Raw genomic sequence first — 27,648 nt, forward strand, 5'->3', positions numbered from 1 at the left:
GAGGGGGGGAGGAGGAAGGGGGTAGGAGGAAGGGGGTAGGGGGGGAGGGAGGAAGGGGGTAGGGGGGGAGGAGGAAGGGGGTAGGGGGGGAGGAGGAAGGGGGTAGGGGGGAGAAGGGGGTAGGAGGAAGGGGTAGGGGGGAGGAGAAGGGGGTAGGGGGGAGGAGGGGGGGAGGAGGAAGGGGGTAGGGGGGGAGGAGGGGGGGAGGAGGAAGGGGGTAGGGGGGAGGAGGGGGGGAGGAGGAAGGGGTAGGGGGGGAGGAGGGGGGGAGGAGGAAGGGGGTAGGGGGGGAGGAGGGGGGGAGGAGGAAGGGGGTAGGGGGGGAGGAGGGGGGGAGGAGGAAGGGGGTAGGGGGGGAGGAGGAAGGGGGTAGGGGGGAGGAGGGGGGGAGGAGGAAGGGGGTAGGGGGGGAGGAGGAAGGGGGGGAGGAGGAAGGGGGTAGGGGGGAGGGGGGAGGGGGGAGGGGGGTGAGGGGGGAGGGGGTAGGGGGGAGGGGGGAGGGGGTGGGGGGGGAGGGGGGGAGGGGGGAGGGGGGGAGGAGGAAGGGGGTAGGGGGGGAGGAGGAAGGGGTAGGGGGGGAGGAGGAAGGGGGTAGGGGGGAGGAGGGGGGAGGAGGAAGGGGGTAGGGGGGGAGGAGGAAGGGGGTAGGGGGGAGGAGGGGGGAGGAGGAAGGGGGTAGGGGGGGAGGAGGAAGGGGGTAGGGGGGGAGGAGGGGGGGAGGAGGAAGGGGGTAGGGGGGGAGAGGAAGGGGGTAGGGGGGGAGGAGGGGGGGAGGAGGAAGGGGGTAGGAGGAAGGGGGTAGGGGGGTAGGAGGAAGGGGGTAGGGGGGGAGGAGGAAGGGGGTAGGGGGGGAGGAGGAAGGGGGTAGGGGGGGAGGAGGGGGGGAGGAGGAAGGGGGTAGGGGGGGAGGAGGAAGGGGGTAGGAGGAAGGGGGTAGGGGGGGAGGAGGAAGGGGGTAGGGGGGGAGGAGGGGGGGAGGAGGAAGGGGGTAGGGGGGAGGAGGGGGGGAGGAGGAAGGGGGTAGGGGGGGAGGAGGGGGGGAGGAGGAAGGGGGTAGGGGGGGAGAGGAAGGGGGTAGGGGGGAGGAGGGGGGAGGAGGAAGGGGGTAGGGGGGGAGGAGGAAGGGGGTAGGGGGGGAGGAGGGGGGGAGGAGGAAGGGGGTAGGGGGGAGGAGGGGGGAGGAGGAAGGGGGTAGGGGGGAGGAGGAAGGGGTAGGGGGGAGGAGGGGGGGAGGAGGAAGGGGGTAGGGGGGGAGGGGGGGGGAGGAGGAAGGGGGTAGGGGGGGAGGAGGAAGGGGGGAGGGGGTAGGGAGGAGGGGGGGAGGAAGGGGGTAGGGGGGGGAGGAGGGGGGGAGGAGGAAGGGGGTAGGGGGGGGGAGGAGGAAGGGGGTAGGGGGGGAGGAGGAAGGGGGTAGGGGGGGAGGAGGGGGGGAGGAGGAAGGGGGTAGGGGGGGAGGAGGGGGGGAGGAGGAAGGGGGAAGGGGAAGGGGTAGGGGGGGAGGAGGAAGGGGGAAGGGGGTAGGGGGGGAGGAGGAAGGGGGTAGGGGGGGAGTGAGGAAGGGGGTAGGGGGGGAGGAGGGGGGGAGGAGGAAGGGGGTAGGTGGGAAGGGGTAGGGGGGGAGGAGGAAGGGGGTAGGGGGAAGGGGGTAGTGGGGAGGGGGTAGTGGGGGAGGGGGTAGGGGGGGGAGGAGGAAGGGGGTAGGGGGGGAGGAGGAAGGGGGTAGGGGGGGAGGAGGAAGGGGGGAGGGGGTAGGGGGAGGGGGGAGGAGGAAGGGGGTAGGGGGGAGGGGGGAGGAGGAAGGGGGTAGGGGGGAGGAGGGAGGGGGAGGAGGAAGGGGGTAGGGGGGGAGGAGGAAGGGGGTAGGGGGGAGGGGGAGGAGGAAGGGGGTAGGGGGGGAGGAGGGAGGGGAGGAGGAAGGGGGAGGGGGGAGGAGGGAGGGGTAGGGGGGGAGGAGGGAGGGGGTAGGGGGGGAGGAGGAAGGGGGTAGGGGCGGAGGAAGGGGGTAGGGGGCGGAGGAAGGGGGTAGGGGGGAGGAGGAAGGGGGTGGGGGGGAGGAGGAAGGGGGTGGGGGGGAGGAGGAAGGGGGTAGGGGGCGGAGGAAGGGGGTAGGGGCGGGGAAGGGGGTAGGGGGGTAGGAGGAAGGGGGTAGGGGGGGAGGAGGAAGGGGTAGGGGGGGAGGAGGAAGGGGGTAGGGGGAAGGGGGTAGGGGGGGAGGAGGAAGGGGGTAGGGGGGGAGGAGGAAGGGGGTAGGGGGGGAGGAGGGCGGGGGTAGGGGGGGCGGAGGAAGGGGGGAGGAGGAGGGCGGGGGTAGGGGGGCGGAGGAGGGCGGGGGTAGGGGGGCGGGGGTAGGGGGGCGGAGGATGGGCGGGGTAGGGGGGCGGAGGAAGGGGGGAGGAGGAGGGCGGGGGTAGGGGGGCGGAGGAAGGGGGGAGGAGGAGGGCGGGGGTAGGGGGGCGGAGGAAGGGGGGAGGAGGAGGGCGGGGGTAGGGGGGAGGAGGAGGGCGGGGGTAGGGGGGCGGAGGAAGGGGGGAGGAGGAGGGCGGGGGTTGGGGGGCGGAGGAAGGGGGGAGGAGGAGGGCGGAGGAAGGGGGAGGAGGAGGGCGGGGGTAGGGGGGCGGAGGAAGGGGGGAGGAGGAGGGCGGGGGTAGGGGGGCGGAGGAAGGGGGAGGAGGAGGGCGGGGGTAGGGGGCGGAGGAAGGGGGGAGGAGGAGGGCGGGGGTAGGGGGGCGGAGGAAGGGGGGAGGAGGAGGGCGGGGGTAGGGGGGCGGGGGTAGGGGGGCGGAGGAGGGCGGGGGTAGGGGGGCGGAGGAAGGGGGGAGGAGGAGGGCGGGGGTAGGGGGGCGGAGGAAGGGGGGAGGAGGAGGGCGGGGGTAGGGGGGCGGAGGAAGAGGGGGAGGGGCGGAGGAATGGGGGAGCAAGGCGGGAGGGGGCGGAGGAATGGGGGAGCAAGAGGAGGAGGACGGGGAGGTGAGGGGGTGGAGGTGGGGCCTGGGTGAGGTGGATTCTCAGTGTGGTAGCAAATTAAATAATGAGGGCTGAAGTAGTGAGGAGTGTGGACAGAATGAACTGCAAAGGGTGGACATCTCCACAGTCCCTCTCGTCAGCAAGTGAAGGATGTTGTTGTAATGTTGAGGGGATGAATAACTTCTCTCTTCCGGGTGCGGTGCTTAATTCAGCCCCTGTCTGGTGCCTACCTTGATTTACGGTTTTAGTTTACGATCTTCACACCTAGAGAAGGGAATGAGGCTGACCAAATGCCATTATTGTGTGCTAGTTATTGGTTTAGCTCGAACACAAAATGCACGGGAATCTCCTCCTTGGCACCTTTCAGCGTCCCCACCCAATCTTGTATCTCCTTGTCCAACTTCATGTTCGGTTTTATTGGCTAATGTGCTATCGTTGACTTGCCCCTCTGTTGTCCCTGTTTAGCTGCGCCGTGAAGCTAGGCTGCGGAGGGAGTATCTCTACCGTAAAGCACAGCAAGAGAAGCTGCACAGCATTGAGGAGAAGAAACAGAAACTAAAACATGTCCTTGAAGGTGAGATACGGTCATGTGCCAGTCTGTGGATTCAGAGCTTTACTCTGTATCTAACCCTGTGTGTGTTTGAAATGGTTTATAATCAACTTGTGCAGAGATGCTGTCAAGTGCTTCAGTGGTTCGCACTGCTGCCTCGCAATACCAGGAACCCAGGTTTCTCCAGTGACTATCTGTCTGGAGTTCAGCATGCATTTTTGTTGTGCGCTTTGCTTTCCCCCCTGCAGTCCGAAGACATGCAGGTTAAGGTGGATTGGCTGTGGGAAATGCAGGGTTACGAGGAAAAAGTGGATCTGCGTGGGATGCTCTTCAGACGACTGGTGTGGACTCTGGGCCAGGTGGCCTGCTCCCACACTGTGGCGATTGTATGTCACTGCACATCTCTGAGAGCTTGAACCCAGACCTCCTGCCTCCGAGGTTGGGACACTACCAGTGTACCTGGGAGCCTTTGACGTCTCCAAACAGCCTTTGTTCTGCTGTGCTGTGTACTTTCTGAATGCTGCTCTCATTTGCTTTGAAATCAACGAATTATTTCAGTTGGCTTAAAGTTTCTTGGAATGCTCCTTGGAGGGGCAGTGTGGACTTGTTGAGCCCTTGTTAGACATGGTGGTGGTGGAAGGGTGGGTAGAGTGGGAAACATTGCTGAAATTGCTATAGGTGTAGCTTAGTCATTCAGTGAATGCTCCCGCCTTGCAAAACAACTGTTAATTCCAATCAGATATCTGCGCAAACCAGCCTTGAATCAGGGCAGGCGGGGCTCGTTGGTGATGGTGGCCAGGTAAGCCACGGGCCCAAGCTAAAGTTCTGGATCACAGCCTCAAATTCCCACGACGGCAGCTGCGAAATTTCACATCGATTTTAGTAATTATGGAATTGACCACTCGTTTCACCAGCCGTAAGGTATCGAAGAGGGAAATAGGGCATTGTTCCTCCAGCTTGTGCTGTGCTGCAGTGGGACACTCTAGGAGGCACAAGATGCACATGTTCGATTGAGAGCAAGATGGTTAAGTGAAAAGCTGGAACTCGCTGCTTGAAAGGGCGGTAGAGGTAAAGAAAAACCTTTATGAAATTCAAGACATTTTTAGATGTGCCCTTGCGATGCCCAGCCATATAAGCTCATGTGCTGGGGAATGGAAGTAGTATCGAGCTTGTTTTTGAACAGTGCAGACTCGATGGGCTGCAGGGTCTATTTCTGTCTGTAGACTTCTGACTCTAAATGCCAGGCAGGCGAAAGGTCGGTGTCTTTCTTGCAGATACAACTGAGGCATTCTGCAAAGCAGTCACCCAGTCTAAGTTCAATCAATCAATATAAAGCAGGTCCTACGCTGAGCAGCAAAGTGCAGCTAAGTCGTTGCTTCAGTGCTTTGGGGCCTTGACAGTGAATGGACTAGTGATAAACCTCCTTGCGAATGCTTCAGGAGCTGCCATAGGCAAGTGAGGAAGTGTTAGGAGCAATGGAGGAGAGGACCGGGGAGCCACAGAGGGAACAGTCCCCGCGGAAAGCTGACTTACAGAGGTGGGGGGTTGGGCAATGGCCGAGGAAGATGATTCTTTGAAAGAGCGGGGTGGAACCTAAAGACGGAAGAAGGATTGCTGAACCCAAAATGTTAAATCTGCTTTATTCCCCAGACCTGCTGAGTCCAACCAACAATTTCTGTTGTTTCTGGTATCTGATATCTGGTATCCAACATCCACAGTTCCTCTGTACTTTTGTCGACTGTAGTTTTGTAGATTTGAAGTAGTTTTTGTCAGTACGGACTCATGGGCTAAAAGGCCTCTGATACAATGGAAGCTCGAGGGTTTCTCTCCGAGCAGTCCCTAGCCTTTCGCTCGAGGTTTATGGGTGAACTTAGTGTCAACAGTAGGTGACCAGGAAACTCCCTCTCCTGCCTCCTGCCACTGCCACAGAACAGACCCTTCAGTCCAACTCATCCAGAGTGACTAGATATCCTGAATTAATCTAGTCCCATTTGCCAGCATTTGGCCTGTATCCCTCTAAACCCTTCCTATTCACATACCCATCCAGATGCCCTTTAAATGTTGTAATTGTACCAGCCTCCACCACTTCCTCTGGCAGCTCGTTCCATACATGCACCACCCTCTGCATGAAGATGTTGCCCTTGTGGTCTCTCTTAAATCTTTTCCCTCTCACCTTAAACTGATGCCCCTCTAGATTTGGATTTCACAACCCCAGGGAAAAGACCTTGACTCTTCACCTTACCCATGCCCCTCATGATTTTACAAACCTCTATATGGTCTCCACTCAGCTTTTGTTGCTCCAGGGAAGAAAGCCCCAGCCTATTCAACTTCTCCCTGTAGCCCAAACACTCCAACCCTGGCCACATCCTTGCAATAATACTTTTCTGAACCCTATCAAGTTTAAGAACATCTTCCCTGTTGGAGGGAGACCAAAATTGAACACATTATTCCAAAAGTGGCCTCACCGACGTCCACCACAGGTGCAACATGGCTTCCCCCCTACTATACTCTGTATAGCGACCAATAGTTTCACCAGATTCTGCCTTCACTATCCTAACAACAATGGTTTAACAGAATAGTCAACTTGTCTGGCCAAGTTGTGAAATGACAAAACGTGGAATTAAAAGTCTTTATCAGTGACTATGAAACAATTGGTGCTTTTCAGAGGGAAAAGAAATCTGGTTCACTGATGTCCTTTAGAGAAGGAAACTGCCATCCTTGGCTGATCTGAACCTACACTGGTTGGGCCCCAGATGGAATACTGTGTGCAGTTCTGGTCACCACGCTGTCGGAAGGATGTGTGTGTTGGAGAGAGTGCAGAGGATGTTGCCTGGGTTGAAAAGCCTCAGTTATGAGGCGAAACTGGGTATGCTGGGTTTATTTTCGCTGGAACAGAATGTGTGTGTTTGGGGGTGGAGGGAAGGGTAGGGGTGCAGCCCTATAGAAATACACAAGGTTATACAGAAGAACAAATAATGAGAGCCCCCCCCACCCCAACCAAGGCAGATGCATCTAAGACCAGCGTACATAAGATTAAGGTGAGGACAGTGTGGTTTAGAGGAGATTTGATGGGAATCTTTTCTCACCCAGAGGTTGGTAGGTGTATGGAAATGTGTTGTAAGAAGGGGTGCTGGAGCCACGTACTCTAAACATTTAGTAAGCATCTGGATGAGTACATGAAGTGGTAAGGCATAGTAGAACACCAACTACAAGTTTAAAAGTGGTGGTTGGCAGAGATGACATATTGGGTCAAAGGGCTTGTTTCTACCCTGTATGGCTAGATGTCTCTCCAGGCCCACAATAATGTGGTCGCCACTTAACTGCCATCTGGGTAATTAAGGGCAAGCAATAAACGCTGATCCAGCCAACAGCATTCACGTCCTGTGAGTGAGTCTTTTTCAGAAAAGAGCAACGATTTGGATTTCTGTTTTAAAAATTCACCCACGGGGGTGTGGTTCAGCATGCATTGCCTGTCCCTAGTTGCCCCTCGAGAAGGTGATAGTGAGCCACCTTGTTGAGCTTCTGCAGCTCCCATGTCACCCCAAGCCCAGTGCTTTTTTGGGGAGCAACTTCCAGTATTTTGACCCAGAGACTGTGAAGGAATGGGTTATGTTTCCAAGTCAGGATGACCAGTTGCTTGGAAGGAACTTGCAAAGGCTGGTGTTCCCACGTATTTATGGCCCTTTTCCTTCTAGCCATAGAACGGTATGGCACAGGAACAGGTTCTTTGGCCCACAATGTTGTGCCGAGCATGATTGCTAAATTAAACATCCGTTCTGCCCACTGTTGGTCCACAGCCCTCGTTCCTTGCAAATTCATGTACTTAACTAAAAGCCTCTTCATACCCTTACTGTATCTTGCTCCTCCACCACCCAGATACGTACCACTCTCTGTACATAAAGAAAAACAACTTGCCCCTTTTCACCTTAAATTCATGCCCCCTAGTGTTAGACACTTCAAGTCTAGGGATAAGAGACTCTGACTGTTGACCCAATTTATGCATCTCGCAATTTTATAGACTATCAAGTCTCCCCTCAACCTCTGCTGCTCCCAACAAAGCAACCTTAGTTTTTCTAGCCTCTCCTTATCACTCATATATTGTTCAGAGTAAGGAGAACAGGCCTTTCCTGCAGGCAGCTAGTGATCTGGATGGGTTTTAAGTGTCTGATTTTAGTCTCTACAGTCTCTGGTGAAACTGGCTTTAAGTTAGGATTATGAATGTTTCAATGGATGTTCCGTCTGCAGCTATAAGTGGGATTCGAACCCACGTATTATCTTGGACCGCTCCATCACTAGAGCGATGAAAGTACCACGGCCGCACGCTCTCTAGATAAAGAGGCGGCTAGCCAAGTTAGCTGGACACGCGTGCACACACACGTGTTCCATTGACTTGGGCAGGCGCCCTGCGGATACAATCCCAACCCGAGACATTAACCTTCCTGCTCCTCTGCTGCCTGGCCTGCTGTGCTCCTCCAGCTCCTCGCTGTGTTATCTCTGACTCCAGCATCGGCAGTTCTTGCTATCTCCGTGGAATCCTGTGCGTAGTTTCCTGCGTTGCAGCGACGACATTAACTATTCTCCTTTCTCTCCCCGCAGAGAACCGGCTGATCCCCACAGAGCTGCGACGGGAGGCACTGGATCTGCAGAAGGTCCTGGAGTACGATGATGAGGGGGGCGAAGGTGAGGGCGTGCTGTTAAACCTGCACGAGGGGAATGGGGGCGTGGGAGCAGGCAGAACAGAGCTGATTAGCGCCACGGGTAGGGCAGGGAGCTTTGGGCATTGTGGGATCGAAGAACCGGGCGAGTTCTTGGGGTTGGGAGGGGCGGGGGGGGTGGCGGAGCAGTGACCAGGTTATTTCAGTGCACGAAGTGTGGGGATAGAGAGTGCAGTCAAGAATGGAACAAATGTAGACCTGTTGATGACTTTTGAAATTCAAGTGCTTTAGGCTCAGTACGGCAGTCAATGTCAGAGTGGAATCGATGTACAGTTGTAAGTAGTGCTTAGGTGGAAGAAGTCAGAGCCAGACGGGGGGGGAAGCTTGGTTTGGGGGGTGGGGGACGCGGTGCTGGTGCGGTTCACTGTAAGCTGCTGTTACCTTGCTCACTTGTGATTCATTGCAGGAGTGAGCAGTCACATAGATGACGAATACAAGTGGGCCGGAGTGGAAGATCCAAAGGTCATGGTCACAACATCCCGGGATCCCAGCTCCAAGCTCAAGCAGTTTGCCAAGGTGAGAGTGGGATTCTGCTTTCCGCGGGTCGCTTGGCATCCCGGGCTGGCGCCCAGTCGGCCTCCGATCAGCTCTGCTGCTGGGAGGGGTGGCAGGTCTGGGCTCTTGCCCCCTGTTGTGTCTCATTCCCTGAAACTCTCCGTCCTTCTGTTTCAGGAAGTTAAGCTGATTTTCCCAAACGCCCAGCGCATGAACCGAGGGAAGCACGACATTGACGCGCTCATGAGAGCGTGCAAGGCCAGCGGAGTGACCGACCTGATCGTTGTGCATGAACACCGAGGAGTACCAGGTCAGATATCGTGGGGTTCATGTGCAAAGCCTCGAGCAACACAGCCAGTCACGCTGGGGGTGGATGCAGAGGGTCATTGGACTCCAACCAGCACAAATAATGAACAAAAGCATAAGTTTCTGGAAAAGCTCAGCAGGTCTGGCAGCATCTGTGAAGGGAAATCGAGAGCGAACCTTTCGGCTCCTCGGAACTGGACCCAAAATGTTAACTGACTTTTCTTCAGCGATGCTCCCAGATTTGCTGGGCTTTTAGGTCGAGGATTGGTTGATGAGTAGAAAGCAAAGAGTGCGGGTAAGATGGGTGTTTTTCTGGTTGGCGGTCAAATGGCTAGTGGAGTGCCTCAGGAATCAGTGATGGGACCGCAATTGTTTACAATTGACATTGATGATTTGGAGTTGGAGACTAAGTGTGGTGTGTCAAAATTTGCAGATGACATTAAGATGAGTGGTAGAGCAAAGTGTGCTGAAGACTATCTATATCCCACTGCAGACTTTCAGTGTCCGAGTGAGTGGGCAAAAGTCTAGCAGCTGGAGTACAATGTTAATAAGTGTGAGGTCATCCATTTTGGTAGGACTAACAGCAAAATGGACCATGTTTTAAACGGTAAAAAATTGCTACACGCTGCTGTGCACAGGGACTTGGGTGTTCTTATGTCTGAATCGCTAAACGTAGGTGCAACAGCTAACTAAAAAGTCTAATGGAATTTTGTCTGTCATTGCTAGAGGGATGGAGTTTAAACACAGGGAGGCTATGCTGCAGCTGTATCGGGTCCTGGTGAGGGACCTGGCGTACTGTGTGCAGTTTTGGTCTCTTTACTTGAGAAGGGAAATACTAGCACTGGAGGGGGTGCAGAGGAGATTCACTTGGTTGATTCCAGAGTTGAGAGGGTTGGATTGTGAAGCGAGACTGAGTAGCCTGGGATTATTCTCACTGGAATTCAGAAGAATGAGGGGCGATCTTATAGAATCATAAGATTATGAAGGGAATAGATAAGGTGGAAGCAGGGATGTTGTTTCCACTAGCAGGTGAAACTAGCAGTAGGAGGTATAGCCTCAAAATAAAGGGAAGCAGATTGAGGACTGATGTCAGGAGGAACTTGCTCACCCAAAGGGTTGTGAATCCGTGGAATTCCCTGCCTGTTGAAGCTACCTCGCTGAATGTGTTTAAGGCAAAGCTAGATAAATTTTTGAACAGTAAAGGAATTAAGGGTTATGGTGAGTGGGCGGGTAAGTGGAGCTGAGTCTCAAGAAGATCATTCATGATCTTATTGAATGGTGGGGCAGGCTCGAGGGCCCAGATGGCCTACTCCTGCTCCTAGTTCTTACGTTCTTTTCCAGCAAATTCTGCTTTTTTTAACTGATATAAGGCATCAGCAGTTCTTTCGGCATTTATCTTAAAATAATCTCAGGATTAAAGAGAGCATGGGTGGCTCAGTAGCTAGCACTGCTCTCTCACAGCGCCAGGGACCCAGATTCAATTCCACCATCTGGCGACTATCTGTGTAGAGTTTGCACGTTCTCCCTTTGTCTGCATAGGTTTCCTCCCACAGTCCAAAGATGTGCAGGTTATGGTGGATTGGCCGTGCTAAAAGGTGTGGAGAGGGTGGGTGAGTGGGTCGGCGTGGGATGTTCTTCGGATGACCTTATTGAGGCGTATGAAATCATGAGGGGCGGAGATAGGATGAATTCATATAGTCTTTTTCCCAGGGATGGGGAGTTGAAAACTGGAGGGTGTAGGTTTAAGAAAAAAGGCAAGATTTTAAGAAGGACCTGAGACACAACTTCTGAGAGCGATGTTGCTGGCAGCCCATTCCATATAGACGGTGGTTGAGGCAGGCACAATATCAACATTCCAAGCATGGATAGGTACGTGGATGAGAAGGGTTTAGAGTGATATGGACCAAGTGTGGGAAATTGGAACTAGCTGAGTGGCCAGTATGGAGCAGTTTGGGCCGAAGGGCTTGTTTCCACGCTGTGAAGCTGTGGTTGGTGTAGACCCGATGGGCAAAATGGCCTGGATCTGCAACGTAAGGATTCTGTGATAAAATAATTAATGTCAGTAGATGAAAAATACTTATCATAAAACTTGGGAGTACAAACTGAAAAATCCCTAAGGATCATCGATCCGCAGAACCCCCTGGTGGAGTGGCGTCCTGTGCAACAAAAACACCTGGGGAGAAATCCATGCAGACTCTGGGAGGACATACAGACTCAGCAGAACAGTCACCTAAGGCTGGAATCGAGCCCAGGCCCCTCACTATGAGGCAGCAGTGCTAGCCACCGAGCTGTCCTGTAACCGGTAGTTGTAAAAAGAAACAGCAGCAGAGTCTTTCACCTCACTAGCTGTAACCTTTTGGATACGGGAACAGTCCCAGTGGATTGGAAGTTTGCAGATATGACAGTGCAGTCGTGAAACTGGGAGTGGCTAGCCAATGGGCCTAACATCCACCATGATGAAGATGCTGGGATTTATTACGAAGGAAATCTTAAGAATGCCATCGCGAAATGTGGCATGATTTGAACCATTTGGGGCAATCTCTTCAGCGAATTAATTCGCTGCTTGGTTTCAAGGAAGCAACTCTTTGAGGGTAGATAGAGGGGAATCAATATTGTCCTTTTCCATTAGATAAAATGCTACACAGACCAAATACAAGCTGCAGTTGGGTTTGAAAATAAAAAAAAATTGGCTAACCTGCTCTCTCTCTTTCCTCCCTCGCCGCCGCCCTCCTTTCCGTTCTTCACCCAGATGGCCTCATCGTGTGCCACTTACCATTCGGCCCCACTGCGTACTTCACCCTCTCCAACGTAGTGATGCGCCATGACATCCCAAAGATCGGCACCATGTCCGAGGCCTACCCGCACCTCATCTTCCACAACCTGAACTCGAAGCTCGGCCTGAGGGTAGGTACGGCGTGGCGGGGTTAAGCCCCCTAGCGCCCCTTCGCGTCTCCACGCTCTCCTTACTCATGCCTGCTTTCAGGTGGGAGAAAAACATCCGAGTGCACCAGCTTTTGTTTATCTGAAGTAGAGCACAAATGCGTCTCGCTCTCTAATCTGACCCATGGAGCTGGCCGTGGGCGCAAGCGCGCCAGCACGTCCGGTCCAAGCCAGCTTTCTGCAAGGACAGCCCAGCCTGGCCCACTTTCCTCCAGCAGCCCTGGAAATTTTTTTCTTTCTCCTTTCAAATTGAGTTGCTTTTTTTTTGTGTGGAAGTAGTAGTAGCAAAGAGGATTGTTAAAGGCAGAGCGATGCACTTGATCTGTGTGGACTTCAGGAAGGCGATCGAGGTTCTGCGTGGTTAGCCAGGTTCGATCACGTGGAATACAGGGAGAACTAGCCATCTGGATATAGAACGGGCTCGAAGGTAGAGGATGGCGGTGCAGGGTTGCCTTTCATCATGTACAAAAATGGTGCGAATGTGAACATTGGAGGTACGGTTAGTAAGTTTGCAGATGGCACCAAAACTGGTTGTGTAGTGGACAGTGTTAGAAAAAAGTTACCTCCGGAGTACAATGGGACCTTGATCATATGTGCCAAGGAGTGGCAGATGGAGTTTAATTTAGACAGATGGTGAGGTGCTACATTTTCAGAAAGATACATCAGGGCAGGACCTGTCTACGTAATGGTAAGGTCCTGTGGAGTGTTGCTGAGCAAAGAGACCTTAGAGTGCAGTGTCATATTTCCTTGAAGGTGGAGTCACAGTTAGACAGGGTGGTGAAGGAGGTGTTTGGTATGCTTGCCTTTATTGGTCAGAGTATTGGGTAGAGGCATTGAGAGGTCATCTGGCTATACAGGACATTGATGAGGCTGCTTTTGGAATACTGCATTCAGTTCTGGTCTCCCTGCTGTAGGAAGGATGTTGTGAAACTTGAAAGGGGTCAGAAAAGACCTTAAGAGTTGCAGGTTGACAGGACAGTGAAGGCAGAATCTGGTACACTTACCTTTTATTGGTCAGCGCATTGAACATAGGGAGGTCACATTGTGGCTATACAGGACATTCGTTAGGCCACTTTTGCAGTACTGCGTTCAAGTTTCTCCAGGATCCTGTGTATTCCATAGTGACCAATCTTTTATTAATAAACAGAGAGACAATGTTAAAAATAGAGGTGATGTCAAACTTGTAAAAGACACTGGTTCAGCCTCAGCTGGAGGATTGTATCCAGTTCCGGGTGCCGTATTCTCGGGAAGACGTGAAGGCCCTGGAGAGCGTGTTGGAAAGATTGAGTGAATCGTTTTGAGGTGGAACGATTCGAGAACGCAAAAGAAGCACGAGTATGCAGAGTGAGGCTCACACAGACCCGGGGGTCTAATTTTACTTCCAATGTTTGGGGTTGGGATTGTTGAAGTTAAAGCTGATGGATACAGCTCTCTCCCTGCTGCTGCTGCTGCAGCAAAAGCTTGAGTTCTCTCTGCTGGATTAAGCCGTTTTGTGTTCCTTCTCCTGGACTGGAGGAGATAGCAAGTGAGGGAAATCTGTTTTGGTGAACCTGCCTTTGCCATGGATGTGTTTATGGGATACTGCTATATTGGAACAGTTTTGAGTAACAGTTAAATAGCATTCTTTAAAGTATTTCAATAGAGTTAAAGTTATGCTGACACTTTTTGTTTGCATTTTAACTGTGTTGCAGGAATAAAGAATGTTTTGCTTAAAGTCTAGTAGTTTGACCAATCAAATTACGTCTAGAACATAGCCTAATACTGAGTCGTGGAGCTGTACAACATGGAAACAGACTCCGCAGTCCAGCTTGTCCATGCTGACCAGATATCCTAAATTAATCTAGTTCTATTTCCCAGCACTTAGCCCATATCCCTTAACCCTTCTTATTCATGTACCTATCCAGATGCCTTTTTTAAATGTTGTAATTGTATCAGCCACCTCCACTTCCTCTGGTGGCTCATTCCATTCACGCACCACCCTCTGTGTGAAAAAGTTGCTCCATCGGTCCCTTTGAAATCTTTTTCTCCAACCCCCCCCCCCCCCCCCCATCTTAAATGTATGCCCCTCAGTTCTGGACGACTCCACTCTGTGGAAAGACCTTGGCTATTCAGCCTAACCATGTCCCTCATGATTTTTATAAACGCGCTCTACGGAAAGTAGCCTCAGCCTCTCGCTATAGCTCAAACCCTCCAACCCTGACAACATGCTTATAAATCTTTTCTGAACCCTTTCAAGATTCACGAAAAGCTTCCTACAGCATGGAGACCCGAACTGAACACAGTATTGCAAAAGCGGTCCAATGAATGTCCTGTATAGCCACAACGTGACCTCTCATTTATCTACATTAAACTGCATCTGCCACTCCTCAGCCCGTTGGCCCATCTGATCAAGGTGCTCAGTTCAGCTGTTCTCGGCTAATCTTGGCTGTCCACTGCACCTCCAATTTTGGTGTCATCTGCAAACTTACAAACAATACCTTCTGTATTCACATTCCAGATAACTTAAATAGATGGTGAAAAGCAGCGGACCCAGTACCGATCCTTGTAGCACACCTCTGGTCGCAGGGCTGTAGTCTGAAAAGCAGCCCTCCACCACCAGCACCACCACCCACAGTGTGTCTCCTACCTTCGAGCCAGTTCTGTATCCAAATGGCTAGTTCTCCCTGTGTTCCATGTGATCTAACCTTGCTAAGCATTCGACATTGTGGAACCTTTTTGAATGCCTTACTTGTGTTCATATGGATCACGTCCACTGCTCTGCCTTCTTCAATCCTCTTTGTTACTCAAAAGACTCAGTTCAGTTATTGAGACATGATTTGCAACACACAAAGCCATGCTGAAGATCCTCAATCAGTCCTTGCCTTTCCGAATCAGTTAATCCTGTCCCTCAGGATCCCCTCCAACAGCTTGCCCACCACTGATGTCAGGCTTCTCCCTTGTATCAACAAGATAAAAGTTAGGCCCAAATTCAGCAAATCAGATTTTCCTCATGTGCTTTCTCCGTCCTAACCCAGGAGAAAGGATTACCGAAAGAACCGATCCAACAACGGTAACTGTTTGCAGCAGCAGAGAGAGCACTGTATCTATCAGCTTCAAGAAGCCCCAACCGAAAGCAAAACTAAAACCCTGGATCTGAGAGCCTGACTCCGTGCACTCATGCTTCTTTTGCGCAATTTTTAAAACAACACTCAGGCTGTTTACCTACTGTGTCTGGCAACACCCCTCTGCAAGAGATAGCAGAGAGCAAATGTCTATTAAAGGCTTAGTACCATCACACACAGCATCAACTGAGGTGTGTGTTGTCAAGTGGATTCCTGCTGATGACTGCCTTGTTTTACCACAGGTAACCAGTATCCTGAAGTATTTATTCCCGGTCCCTAAAGGAGAAAGCAAAAGAGTAATCACATTCGCCAACCAGGATGACTTCATCTCTTTCAGGTACGTTTTGGGAGGGGGTCAACAGCTGTGATTTGATTTGGGTTATTACTATCACATGTACCTAGGTACAGTGAGAAGTTTTGTTTTTGCGTGCAGTACAGGCAGCTCGTACCCCACCAAGTGCATCAGAGGGGTAATAGAACAGAGCAAGGAATACATTGTTGCGCTGTGGAGAAGGCGCACAAAGAGCGAGATCACCGTTAAATTTAAAATTTGAGAGGTCTTTTCAGCTGTCTAATAACAGTGAGAAGGAAGCTGTTCTTGAAATAGTTGTTCGCAGATTTTGTCAGGTGTCCAGGAAGGATTTCTCTATCAATATGTAGGTAGGCTGACTAGAGGGGAGGCCGTATTGGATGTGACGCTTGGCATCGAACCAGGCCAGGTGTCAGATCTCTCGATGGGAGAGCATTTCGGTGATCACAGCTCCCTGACCTTTATTATTGCCATGGAGAGGAATAGGAGCAGACGATATGGGAAAGTATTTAATTGGGGGAGGGGGGGTAGTACAACGCTATTAGGCAGGAACTGTGGAGTGGAGAAACACAACAGAAATGTGGAGGTTGTTTAGGGAGCACTTGCTACAAAGTGCGTAGGTTTGTCCCACTGAAGCTGGAAGGGAAGGTAAGGTGAAGGAACCTCGGATGAGAAGACATGTGGAACATCTAGTCAAGAGGAAGCTTGCTTAAGGTTGAGGAAGCAAGGATCGGACAGAGCTCTAGAGGGTTACAAGGTATTCAGGAAGGAACTGAAGATTGAACCTGAGAGCTAGAATGGGGCATGAAAAAGCCTTGGCGGGTAGGACCAAGGGAAACCCCAAGGCATTCTATACTTAGGAGGAACAAGAGGCTAGCCAAAGTGAACATAGGGCCAATCTGGGATAGTGGAGGGAACTTGTGCCTGGAGTCGGAGGAGGTAGGGGAGGTCAGTAATGAATACTTTTGCTTTTTAGTATTCACCAGTGAGAGGGACCTTATAGTTTGTGAGAAAGCATGATACGGGCTGACATGCTCAAACAGATTGATGTTCGGAAGGAGGATGTGCTAGAAATTTTGAAAAAGATAAGGATATGTAAGTCCCCTGGGCCAGATGGGTATACCCAAAGTTATTATGGGAAGCGAGGGAAGAGATTTGGCGAAGATATTTGCATTCTCACTCGCCACTGGAGTAGTACCAGATGATTGGAGGATGGCAAATGTTATTCCCTTATTCAAGAAAGGGAATAGGGATAATCCTAGGAACTACAGGCCCCTCAGCCTGTCTTCTGTGGTGGCCAAATTATTGCAGAAGATTCTGAGAGACAGTATTCATGATTATTTGGCAGAGTATAGTTGATTAGAAATAGCATGGCTTTGAGAGGGACAAGACATGTCTCACAAGCCTTATTGAATCCTTTGAGGATGTGGTGTATATGGATTTTAGCAAGGCATTTGATAAGGTTCCCCAAGGTAGACTCATTCAGAAAGTAAGGACATATGGGATTCAGGGAAATTTGGCTGTCTGGATACCAGGCTGGCTGCTCAATAGAAGACAGAGGGTGGTAGTAGATAGAAAGTATTCAACCTGGAGCTCAGTGACCAGCTGTTTTCTGCAGGGACCTCTGCTCTTTGCAATCTTTATAAGTGACTTGGTTGAGGAAGCGGAAGGGTGGGTTAGTAAGTTTGCTGAGGACATGAAGGTTGATGGAGTTGTGGGTGGTGGGGAGAGCTGTTGTAGCTCGTAACGGGATGCAGAGCTGGACAAAGAAGTGGCAGATGGAATTCAACCCGGAAAACTGTGAAGTGATTCATTTTGAAAGGCCAAATCTGAATGCAGAATACAGGGTTAATAGTAGCACTCTTGGCAGTATGGAGGAACAGAGGGAATTTATGTCCTCGGCCATAGATCACCAAGTTGATAGGGCTGTAAAGAAGGCGTGTGGTGTGTTGGCTTTGATTGGCTAGGGATTGAGTTTAAGAGCCATGAGGTTATGCTGCAGCTCTATAAAACCCTGGTTAGACCACACTTGGAATATTGTGTTCTGTACTAGTTGTAGGATGGAGTTGGAAGCTTCAGAGAGAGTGTAGAGGAGATTTACCAGGATGCTGCCTGGACTGGAGGGCAGGCCTTATGAGGAAAGGGTTGAGGGAGTTAGGGCTTTCTTCTTTTGGATTGAAGAAGGATGAGAGGTGACTTGGTGGAGGTGGACAGGATGATGAGAGGCATAGATAGAGTGGATAGTCGGAGACGTTTTCCCAGGGCGGAAATGGCTATTACAAGGGGGCATAATTTTAAGGTGATTGAAGGATGGTTTCGGGGAGATGTCAGAGGTAGGTTCTTCACAGAGTGGTGAGAATGTGGAATTTGCTGCAGGCGGTGGTAATAGAGTCAGATGCATTAGGGACATTTAAGTGACTCTTTGATAGGCACATGGATGGTAGTAAAATGAATGGTATGCAGGGTGGCTTGATCTTGGTGTAGGTTAACAGATAGGCACAACATGGTGGGCTGAAGGGACAGTGCTGTACTGTTCTATGTGTAGATGGAGTAATTGGATGGAAGCTTGGCTTGTGTCATGGACGGGGCTGTAGAGTTTTAGGGCTCTGCACGGAGCAGTTGCCATAATCAAGCCATGATGTATTCGGACAGAATCTGTGGTACATGGTTCATCTGTAAAAACTGGGAAGCGATACACAGAGTTTCCTTAGCCCTCCTGAGGAGGTAGGGGTGTTACTGTGTGAACATGGCATCGTGAGTGGTGACGGCAATTTCCTTGAATCTCCACATCTTCAGCCTGTGCTGTTAACGAATAGTCGAGTAATACCCGTGTGCGTTACTGTGTTTTGTCTGCTTCCCTGTGTTTGAGCACGTCTTGCTAAGTCCTAAGCACAAGCTTGAGGGTGTATGTCTCTCTTTTTCGCCATGTTTTTCTGCTTTTGGTATCCTGCTGCTCTCCCGGGGTGGGTGGGGATTATCCGCTTTTCACGTGGACTGTTGGATTATCTGAAGAGTTGCAAATGGTAACAAACACTGCGCGACAGTAGGGTAATTATTCACAGAGCCCTGAAGTTGGCAGAGCATGTGAATAGGACGGCTAAGGAGATGTATGGGACTCTTGCTTTCATCAGTCGTGACACAAAGTTTAAGAACAAGGAGGTAATGTCGGAGTTGTTCAGAGCGTTGGTCAGGCTACCGATGGGAGTGTACTATGTGCAGTTCTGGTCACCTCACCAACGGAAGGATGTAGTAGCACTAGAGGAGGACGTTTCCTGGGATGGAGAAATTGAAGTAGGAGGAGAGACTGGATAGACTTGGGTTGCTTTCTTTAGAGCAGAGAAGACTGACAGGGGGCATAGTTGAGGTGTATAAGATTGAAGGGTACGGTCAGGCCGAACAGCGAGGAGCTGTTCCCCTTTTGTTGAGGGGTTAACCGTGAGTGGGCATTGCAAGGGGTGGGAGATTCACAGGGGGTTTGGGAAACAAACTTTTTCATTCGGTCCCTGAAACTGGTAGCTGGGATTCCAAAAAACTCACGGTCCATATTTTAACTTGTTGCAACAGGGCGTAGTATTCGCAGTTCTCTGGCCACCCCTGTGACTTGAGAATGGGCCTTTGCAATTTCCGTCCTTAGTTTCTCAGTGTCCCTGCAGCAAACCCACGCCATCCTATTCTATCGGTTGTGATGGGGCCAGGGCAGTCCTCAGCTTCCACTGCCTTGATCTCTACCTGTCAATTTGTTCCTCTTTAAGATAGACTCGTGGAATCCCTACAGTCTAGATAGAGGCCATTGGACCTGTGAAGTCTGCACTGAACCTCTGAAGAGCAGCCTGCTCAGACCCAAGCTTTCCCTGCTTGTGGCATGTTCACCCCAGTTAATCCACCCTTCCCTGCAAGGATGTACAAACTGCACGCAGGGACGGTGGAATTGAACCCAGGGCTTAGAGCCATACAGCACAGAAACAGATGCTTCAGTGCAACCCATCCATCCTGGCCAAGCCTCCCGAAACTAGATAAGTGTGGAGCTGGAGAGTGCAGTAACATCTCCTTTCTTAACCCTGAAAGATCAGCCCCTTACTCTGAGACTCTCACCCCAACAGGTTCTTCCTCTACATTATCTCTACCCCTCATAGCTTTGAATACCTCGGTCACCCCATCAGCTTTGTCTGTTTGAAGGAAAACAGCTCCATTCTCTCCACTCACACCTCGTAAATACAGTTCTGCAGTGCTGGCAACATTCTAGTCAAAGGTGAGCAGGTTAGGGTGGATTGGTCGTGCTGAATTGCCCCATAGTGCCCAGGGTTGTGCAGGCTGGGTGGATTACCTGTGGGAAATGCAAGGATGAGGTAGTGGGGTAGGTCTAGGTAGGACACTTCAGAGGGACAGTGTGGACTTGAAGGGCCAAATGGCCTGCTTCAATGCTGTGGGGTTGCTATAAATCTTCTCCAGCCTCTATCCAGAGCAATTACACCCTTCCTGTAATATAGTGACTACAAATACATGCAGTATTCTAACTGTGGCCTCAGTGTCTTGTACGCTTTCATTATCTCACTAATGCGGTATTCTATACCTCTGCCAATGAAGGAAAGCAATCAAACCAATCCTGGTGACGTTCTTGTAAATCTTTTCTGATTCAAGTTTAACATTTTTACAATAACAGGGAGACTAGAATTGAACACAGTTTCCAAAAAGTGGCCTCACCAATGTCAAATACAGCCACAAAATGGCATCCCAATTTCTATACTCAATGCACTGAGCAATGAAGGCAAGCATGCCTAATGCCACCTTCACCAGCCTGTCTACCTGCAGCTCCACTTGCAAGGAACTACACATCTGCACCCCGAGGCCTCTGTTTCGCAACACTCCCCAGGGCCCCACCATTAACTGTACAAGTCTTCCTCTGATTTTGACCACCGCACACTCTGCTTATGCTTATAATTCCAACTGCAAGTTCAGGTTTCCACGTGATGTTCCTTACAACCACAGCTTTGTCAGATGATTACACACCGCTTGGTCATTCGTTTTAACAACCAGCCCCTCTCTTTGGAATCCCTCCCTGAATGGGGACAGTTATCAGGCAGCAACATCTATTGGATCTGAGCCCTGCCAGCACCAAAAATAACAATCTCGTGTACAGTGTGAATCTCTTGAGCTGCTAGTGACCTATTCTATTGGTGCGTGACTCCTTGTTTCATTTCCAAGTTTAAAAGCGCCAAAACCTTCCACTAAATTCACAACAACCAATTTTCCCACAATAGCCTGCCATTTCTGTCCTCACAAGTGGAAGAGCAAGACTATTGAAAACATCTCTGTGTTGAGAGCATGTGTGTGTCTGGACGCTGAAAGGCAGTGCTTAACCAATTTCTGAAACTTGTCCATGACTAACTACCCTTTAACCTTGTTGAGCCTGCTCCACTATTTAATGTTTATGGTTTATTGCACACCTCAGCACCCAGCCATTCCCATAACGCTCATCATTGGCTTCCTTTAAGTTCAGTAAGTCCTTGCTGAAGGACTGGCTATGCAGCCCATTTGCGAAGTCTACGATCCACAGACAGTTCCAGGCTATCGGGCTCTAGGGATTTGACAGATTCCACTCCCTTGAATTTCTTGAACGCTTCCTCTGCTCTGATCCTAATTACCTTGGGGCCCCTCCATCTCGAGAGCCTCTAGGTTTCCCTGTCTCTTTGGGCTATAACTCACCTTCACCAAATACAAAAACAACACTTCTGTTTGCCTCTGCCATTAGTGGTTTCTCTGAAGTTCTCATGCACAGCGACCCAGGAGATTCCTCAGTTGGCCTCAGTACCATTGAGGCAACTGGCACATCAGGCAGGAATGTTGTTGCACCATCTGCTGGAAGCCCTGTATCAGCTGAGGGCAGAGTCAGGCTGTCTCCCACATTCCCTCCCACCCACCCACCCACGACCCCCCCAACCCCGTGGCCGAATGAATCTCTCATGGCTTTGGTCATTAATTGTCTGCATCTTTCCCGTGTATGAGAGGTGCAGCTGGTATTTGTCAGACTCTTTAACAGGGTGTTGGGGGTGGGCCGCAATACAGCGTAACATTTTTCATTGTCTGCTTCCTAGGCATCATGTCTACAGGAAGGTCGATCACAAAAATGTCGAGCTGACGGAAGTGGGCCCCAGGTTCGAGATGAAACGTGAGTGTCCCCTCCGTGTGACCAGCCTCTAACGGTACGGGCTACTGGAGTTCCGCACCCACCCCTCTTGCTTTCGACAACAGTCTGTGGCATTACGCGTAGCAATATCCTTGGGAGGGGGGGGACCAGAAACCGAACTGGACCCAGCCGCGTCAATACAGTGGCTGCAAGAGCAGGTCAAAGGCTGGGAGTTTCTGTGCAGAGTAACTCCCCTCCTGACTCCCCAAAGCCTATGTGGCGTTGACAAGTTACTGTACTCTCCACTTGCCTGGCTGAGTGCGCCTTCAACAACACGCGAGAAGACTGACACCGTTCGGGACCCCGCTTCGTGGAAATCGTAGAGTCCCTACCGAGTGAAAGTAGGCTATTCAGCCCACTGAGTGCACACCGACCCTCCGAAGAGCATCCCACCCAGCCCAGACCGTTTACCCTATCCCCATAACTCTGCACGTCCCATGGCTAACCCACCTAGCCAGCATATCTCTGGAAACTATGGGCAATTTAGTATGGCCAGTCCACCTGACCTCCCAATCTTTTGACTGTGTGTTGGTGGGGGGGAGCGAGGAAGGGGGAAGCGCAGAGCTTCTTGGAAGAAGCCCAGGTTCATAGGGTAATTAAGAAGGCTTATGGGGCACTTGTCTTTATCAGTCGAGGTGTAGATTATAGGAGCAGGGAGGTTATGTTGGAACTGTAGAGCACATTGGTTAGCTCACAGGCAGAGTACTGTGTGCAGTTCCAGTCAGCACACTATAGGAAGGATGTGATTGCACTGGAGGGGATGCAGAGGAGATTTGCCAGGACGTTGCCTGGAATGGAGCATCTCAGCTATGAAGAGAGGCTGGGGTTGTTCTTGTTTGGAGCAGAGACATTGAGGGACCAACCCGTTGCAAGACTGTAAAATGATTAAAAACAGGGACAGGTTGGGTAGAAAGCACCTGTTTCACCTTGGCCACACCTTTTATGGGGCATAACGTCAAGCAAAAGGCAAGTGGTTTAGAGGGGCTTTGAGGAAAAGACAGTGGTGGGGGTCCGAATGCTCTGCCCGGTAGAGTAGTTGAGGCAGAAAAAAATCTGTCCCATTTTCAAATCAAAAGTTATTTGGAAAACACTTCAAGGCTAGAGCAAGGAAAATGGGAATAGTGCGGCTTTAATGTATTTCTAATGGGCCGAAGGGCCTCTTGGGCACTGTGCAGTGCTATGATTGGGCGATTGTTTAAGCAAGAGGACCCTTCGGCCCCTGGGGCCTGCTGTGCTATTTGGAGAGATCGTGGCTGATCCAGCTGTGGTCTGAATTCTGTGTTCTCCCTAGGAGCCTGGTTGTGTGTCAGCCCCACCTGCCTTCCTTGGCTGCCTCCTTGCTCCAAAAAAACCTAAGTCAGCGTTCTCTGAGTTTAAAAGACCGGGCCTGTACCGCTTACTGGGCAAGAAAGCATTTCTGAAGAAGGGTCTCGGCCCGAAACGTCAGCTTTCCTGCTCCTCCGCTGCTGGGCCTATTGTGTTCATCCATCTCCACACTCTTGTTATCTCAGATTCTCCAGCATCTGCAGTTCCTACTATCTCTGGAGGCGATGGCCTAGTGGTATTATTGCTGGCCTGTTAATCCAGAGACCCACATAATATCTCGGGGACCCGGGTTTGAATCCCACCATGGCAGATGGTGGAATGATGAAATACCTGGATTTAGGAATCTAATGATGATTGTGAATCCATTGTCGGGAAAAACCCATCTGTTTCACTAATGCCCTTTAGGGAAGGAAACTGCCATCCTTACCTGGTCTGGCTGATATGTGACTTCAAACCCACAGCAATCCGGTTGACTCTTAAACTGCCCCTGGGCAATTAGGGACGGGTAATAAATGCTGCCTGGCCAGCAACGCCCTCATCCTATAAATGAATAAATAAAGAAGAAATAAAAAGGTCTGGGGGAGCGAGAAACAGTTATTTCCTTTGCTTTTCTCTACTGGTGCTGCCAGACCTATTGAATTTCTCCAGCACTTTGTTTTGATTTCTGATCCCCAGCGTCCACGGTGTTTTCGCTTCGATAGCGGCACGTTTGGGCTGAACAGCCTTGCCTACGGTGGAACCAGGAACAGAATTAGGCCAATTGGCCTATCTAGTCTGCTTCGCCAGTCGATCATGGCGGGTGTGTTTCTCGACTCCCCCACACCCCCCCCCCCCCCCACCTTCACCTTTGACCCCCTTCCTAATCGTGAACCTATCTAGTGTCATAGCGTGCACGGAAATAGGCCATTCTGCCCCTCCAAAGGAAAACCCAGCTCCCAAACCTATCCCTGTAATACTGCGTTGATCAGTTTTACAATGCCGCTGAATTGTAACTTGCCGGCCCACCCTAACCTGCGCACCTTTGCAGGAGGAAACCCCCACAGTCGCAGGGAGAATGAGCAAACTCCACACAGACCAGGTCACCTGAGGCTGGAATTGAACCCAGGACCCTGGTGGCGAGAGGCAGCAGTGCTAATCACTGAGCCGCCCTATCCACCTCTGCCTTAAATGCACTCAAAAACTTCGCAGCCCTCTGTGGCCGTGGGTTCCCCAAATTCACCACCTTCCGGCTGAAGAAATTCCCCCTCGTCTCAATTGTAAAGGAGCATCTGCCCCTTTACTCTTGAGTCTGTCCTCGCGTCTCCCACCAATGGAAACCTCTTATCCACGTTCGCTGTGTGCAGGCCTCTAGGCTTGGGAACGTAATGAGTTTATTTTTCTGCATTATTTCCACTGGTGAGAGAACTCAACAGTACAGCACGGGACCGGGCCCTTCAGCCCTCCGAGCCTGTGCTGTCACGTTTCGCCCCTCACTCTAAAACAGTGGTCACTTACAGGATCCATATCCCTCTATCCCCTTCCTGTTCGATCATTCATCCATCCAGGTGCTTCTTGAATGCTGCTGGGATAACAAGGTGTAGAGTGGGATGAACACAGCAGGCCCAGCAGCATCAGAGGAGCAGGAAAGCTGACGTTTCAGGCCTAGACCCTTCATCAGAAAATACTGCTGTTGTGTCTGCTCCCACCATCTTCCTCTGGCAGCATGTTCCAGCCTCCTGCCACCGTTTGTGTGAAACACATGCCTCGCACATTTAAACATCTCCCCTCACACCTGGAACTTGTGTCCCCTAATAATTGATCCCCTCCACCCTGGAAAAAAGCATCATACTTTCCATTCACTGTCTTTTCAACTTCTATCGGTGCCACCTGTCAACCTCCTGCATTCCAGTGAAAACAAACCCAATCTGTCCAACCCTGTTTGGTAGCTAAAATCCACCCCCCATTACCAGGCAACATCCTGGTAAATCTGCTCTGTACTCTCTGCAAAGCATCCACATCCTTCTGGTAGTGTGGTGACCAGAACTGTACTCAGTGTTCAAGGCGTGGCCTCACAAAAGTTTGATAATGCTGCAGCATAACCTGTCTGTCCTTGTACTCAGTGTCCCCTACAATGAAGGTAAGCATGACGTGGGCCATTCTATCTACCTGCTTTGCCACCTTCAATGATCTGTGGATCTGCACACCCAGCCTCTGCATATCAATACACGGAAGGTTTCTGCCATTCACTGTACAATTCCCACCTCTACTCCACTTACCAAAATTGCATCGCCTCACATTTCTCCAGATTAATCCCATCTGCCACTTCTCTGCTCATGTCTCTGACTGGTTTATATCCTGCTGTATCCTCGCTATCCGCAACTCCATCAATCTTTGTATCCTCTGCAGACTTACTGATTAGACCTGCTACCTTTTTCCTCCACACTGCTTGGAGTCATCGTAGTGAGCCCTTTCTACCCCCTGCCTCAGCCCCTGTGACATGAACTGTGCAAGACCAGTAACTCTGCTCTCTCTCTGTGTCTCTCTTTCCTGACCCCTGTGGCAGTGTATCAGATTAAGCTGGGAACTCTGGAAAACGAGCAGGTCTCCGACACGGAATGGCGTTGGCACCCATACACCAACACCGCCAAGAAGAGGAGGTACCTGAGCATAGAGTCGGACGTCGCTTCCCGTCCAGTGAGTTAGCGCACACGGAAAGAGAGAGAGACGCAGTCACTGTGCCTTGGGGATTTGATTGAACTTGCAAAACCGCGACAACTCTACCTGAATAAACCAGCCAACTGGGCAGGGGCGTAGGGAATTGCCCTGCATCCAGAACCGCAACTGGCCGTAGAATTCAAACAGATCGAAAATCCAACAGCAGGCTCCCACTTTGTAACTCGTCGCTGTCATTTTCATGCCTGCCTCTGTTTGACAGAGCAGTTGAGTTCAGACAGCATCACTTCCCTCTCCTGTTTCTTGGCTCCCTGCGCACTGTCACGCTGCCCGCTACACCTGACATCCGTTGCCTCGGTCCCAAGCCGCCCTCGTACCCAGCGAGTGCATGCTTGGCCTTCCTGACAGGGTCCAGGCTGCCGTTGTCTCCTGGGGACAGATCTGACCTTTTTGGCCAGACTCTGAACTCAGACACTGGGCTGATGGCGGGGCAGAAAGGGGCTGCGACGAGGGGGAAACCAGCCCGCAACTGTCGCGGCTCCTGGGCCTGGGGAGCTGGCTGTGAGCATTCCCTCTTGAGTTTTAACTGAGATGGCATCAGCGGTGCTGCAGAAACTCAGCGGGTCTGGCTGTGTCGCTGGCGAGAGAAACCGGGTTAACTTTTGCCGTCCGGTGCAGCAACGCTTCAGAACTGCGGAAAGTCTTCAAGGTGAGCGTAACCCAGTAGGGAAGGCGCTAGTTGAGTTGAGCTCTCTGATCAAAGCCAAATAGCGTGGGGCATTGGATCAGAAACAAACGCGCAGTGCTGGAGCAGCTCGTCCGTTTCTCTGTCTCTTCTTCCCCCCCGCCACCCCGAGTTTCTGCAGCATTTTATGTCTCTGTTGATAGATTTTACTCAGCTGTTGGCAGACTCGTGTTTACTGTTGTGTGTTTAGTGGTGAAATGGTACATTAGATCTTCCCGTGTCTCGTAACTAAACATTCTCTTGGAGTCCTGTAGTTTGCTTGTGCATTTTTATCTGGAGTGCAGGGTAACATAACAAGACTCTCAAAGCAAAGGGGCCTGCTCTAAGCCAACCAGAACCTTCCTCAACGTGAAGCCCCTCCTGAAGGTGCTGTTGAAGACCACAGCACTGGCTGTGTCGGGATTAGACGTCCCTCAGCCACGTGTTCATTTGTACGTGGGCTAAAGTATTGCATGGCAGCGATTGCGAGGACTGAGCGCGCTCCCCTGCCGATCCCCATCCACCTGCGTATCGTTTCTGTCTGGAATGTAAGAGCTGAAGCCAGTTTCTGGCCAGTGCTGCCTCCTTGTGGTGGAGTTGGCCCTGCCCCGCCTCCCCCTCACCATGGCATTTTTGGATGGCTGTGCAGAATAAATGGTTGGGTCTCCACGTTGTTGTGGAGGTTGGAGGAAGGAGCTCAGATAAGACAAGGGTGGCACATTTCCTTCCCTCAAGGACATCAGTGGGCTTTTCTGACAACTGACTATCCCTATGGTCACCATCGCGGAGGGTGGAAAGCTTGGAGGCGTTCCTGCCACATCCTTTTTTCTCCTTTTTCTATCCCTGCAACTGAAGTGCCTCATGCTTGGAAGGATTCTCGTAAACCTCTTCTCCTCCTCTCTCTGGTGCAGTCAAGCCTTTTCTATCGCTCTCGCACCTCCACATGGCACGCCACCCTGTTTCCTCCCTGCCACTGCACCCTCTGGCTTGTTTACAGAAGCTGACACTGCTGTGTGTTTTGTAAATGGCCAGCTCCCCTTTACCAGGCACACAACCCCTAGTTATCTCTGCTCCTACCCATCCCTGAATTTTATACAGGAATCGTAGGATCCCTGAGGTGCGGGGTGCTCCAAAGAGCATCCCAGCCCATCTCTGACCCCGCATTTTAGCACCCCAGCCCCGCACACCCTTGGACCGTGGGAGGGAACCCACGCAGACACTGGAAAATTGTGCAAACTCTCTCACAGTCGCCCGAGGGTGGAATCGAACCTGGGTCCCTAGCACTTTGATGCCATATTTCTTTTTGTTTGTGGTGTCAGAAGGCCAGTAGCAGCCATTCAGCCCATCTGAAGCCTTTGGTAATCTTGTTATAGTAAATGCC

The 27,648-nt window shown here is 51.5% G+C and overlaps 1 protein-coding gene across 1 annotated transcript; it reads left to right on the forward strand.

Moving 5' to 3' along the window:
* Positions 1–3,409: 3,409 nt before the first annotated feature.
* imp4 (IMP U3 small nucleolar ribonucleoprotein 4) lies at positions 3,410–26,533 on the forward strand. The gene is made up of 9 exons (XM_048526063.2): positions 3,410–3,538; positions 6,180–6,380; positions 8,111–8,194; positions 8,636–8,745; positions 8,902–9,034; positions 11,780–11,934; positions 15,314–15,408; positions 21,474–21,547; positions 25,434–26,533. Exons 2-9 carry the CDS (start codon positions 6,311–6,313, stop codon positions 25,571–25,573), a joined length of 861 nt encoding a protein of 286 aa, XP_048382020.1. The 5' UTR covers positions 3,410–3,538; positions 6,180–6,310; the 3' UTR covers positions 25,574–26,533.
* Positions 26,534–27,648: the final 1,115 nt, after the last annotated feature.

This window comes from Stegostoma tigrinum, chromosome 49, assembly GCF_030684315.1.
Source record: "Stegostoma tigrinum isolate sSteTig4 chromosome 49, sSteTig4.hap1, whole genome shotgun sequence".
Taxonomy (NCBI): Eukaryota; Metazoa; Chordata; class Chondrichthyes; order Orectolobiformes; family Stegostomatidae; genus Stegostoma; species Stegostoma tigrinum.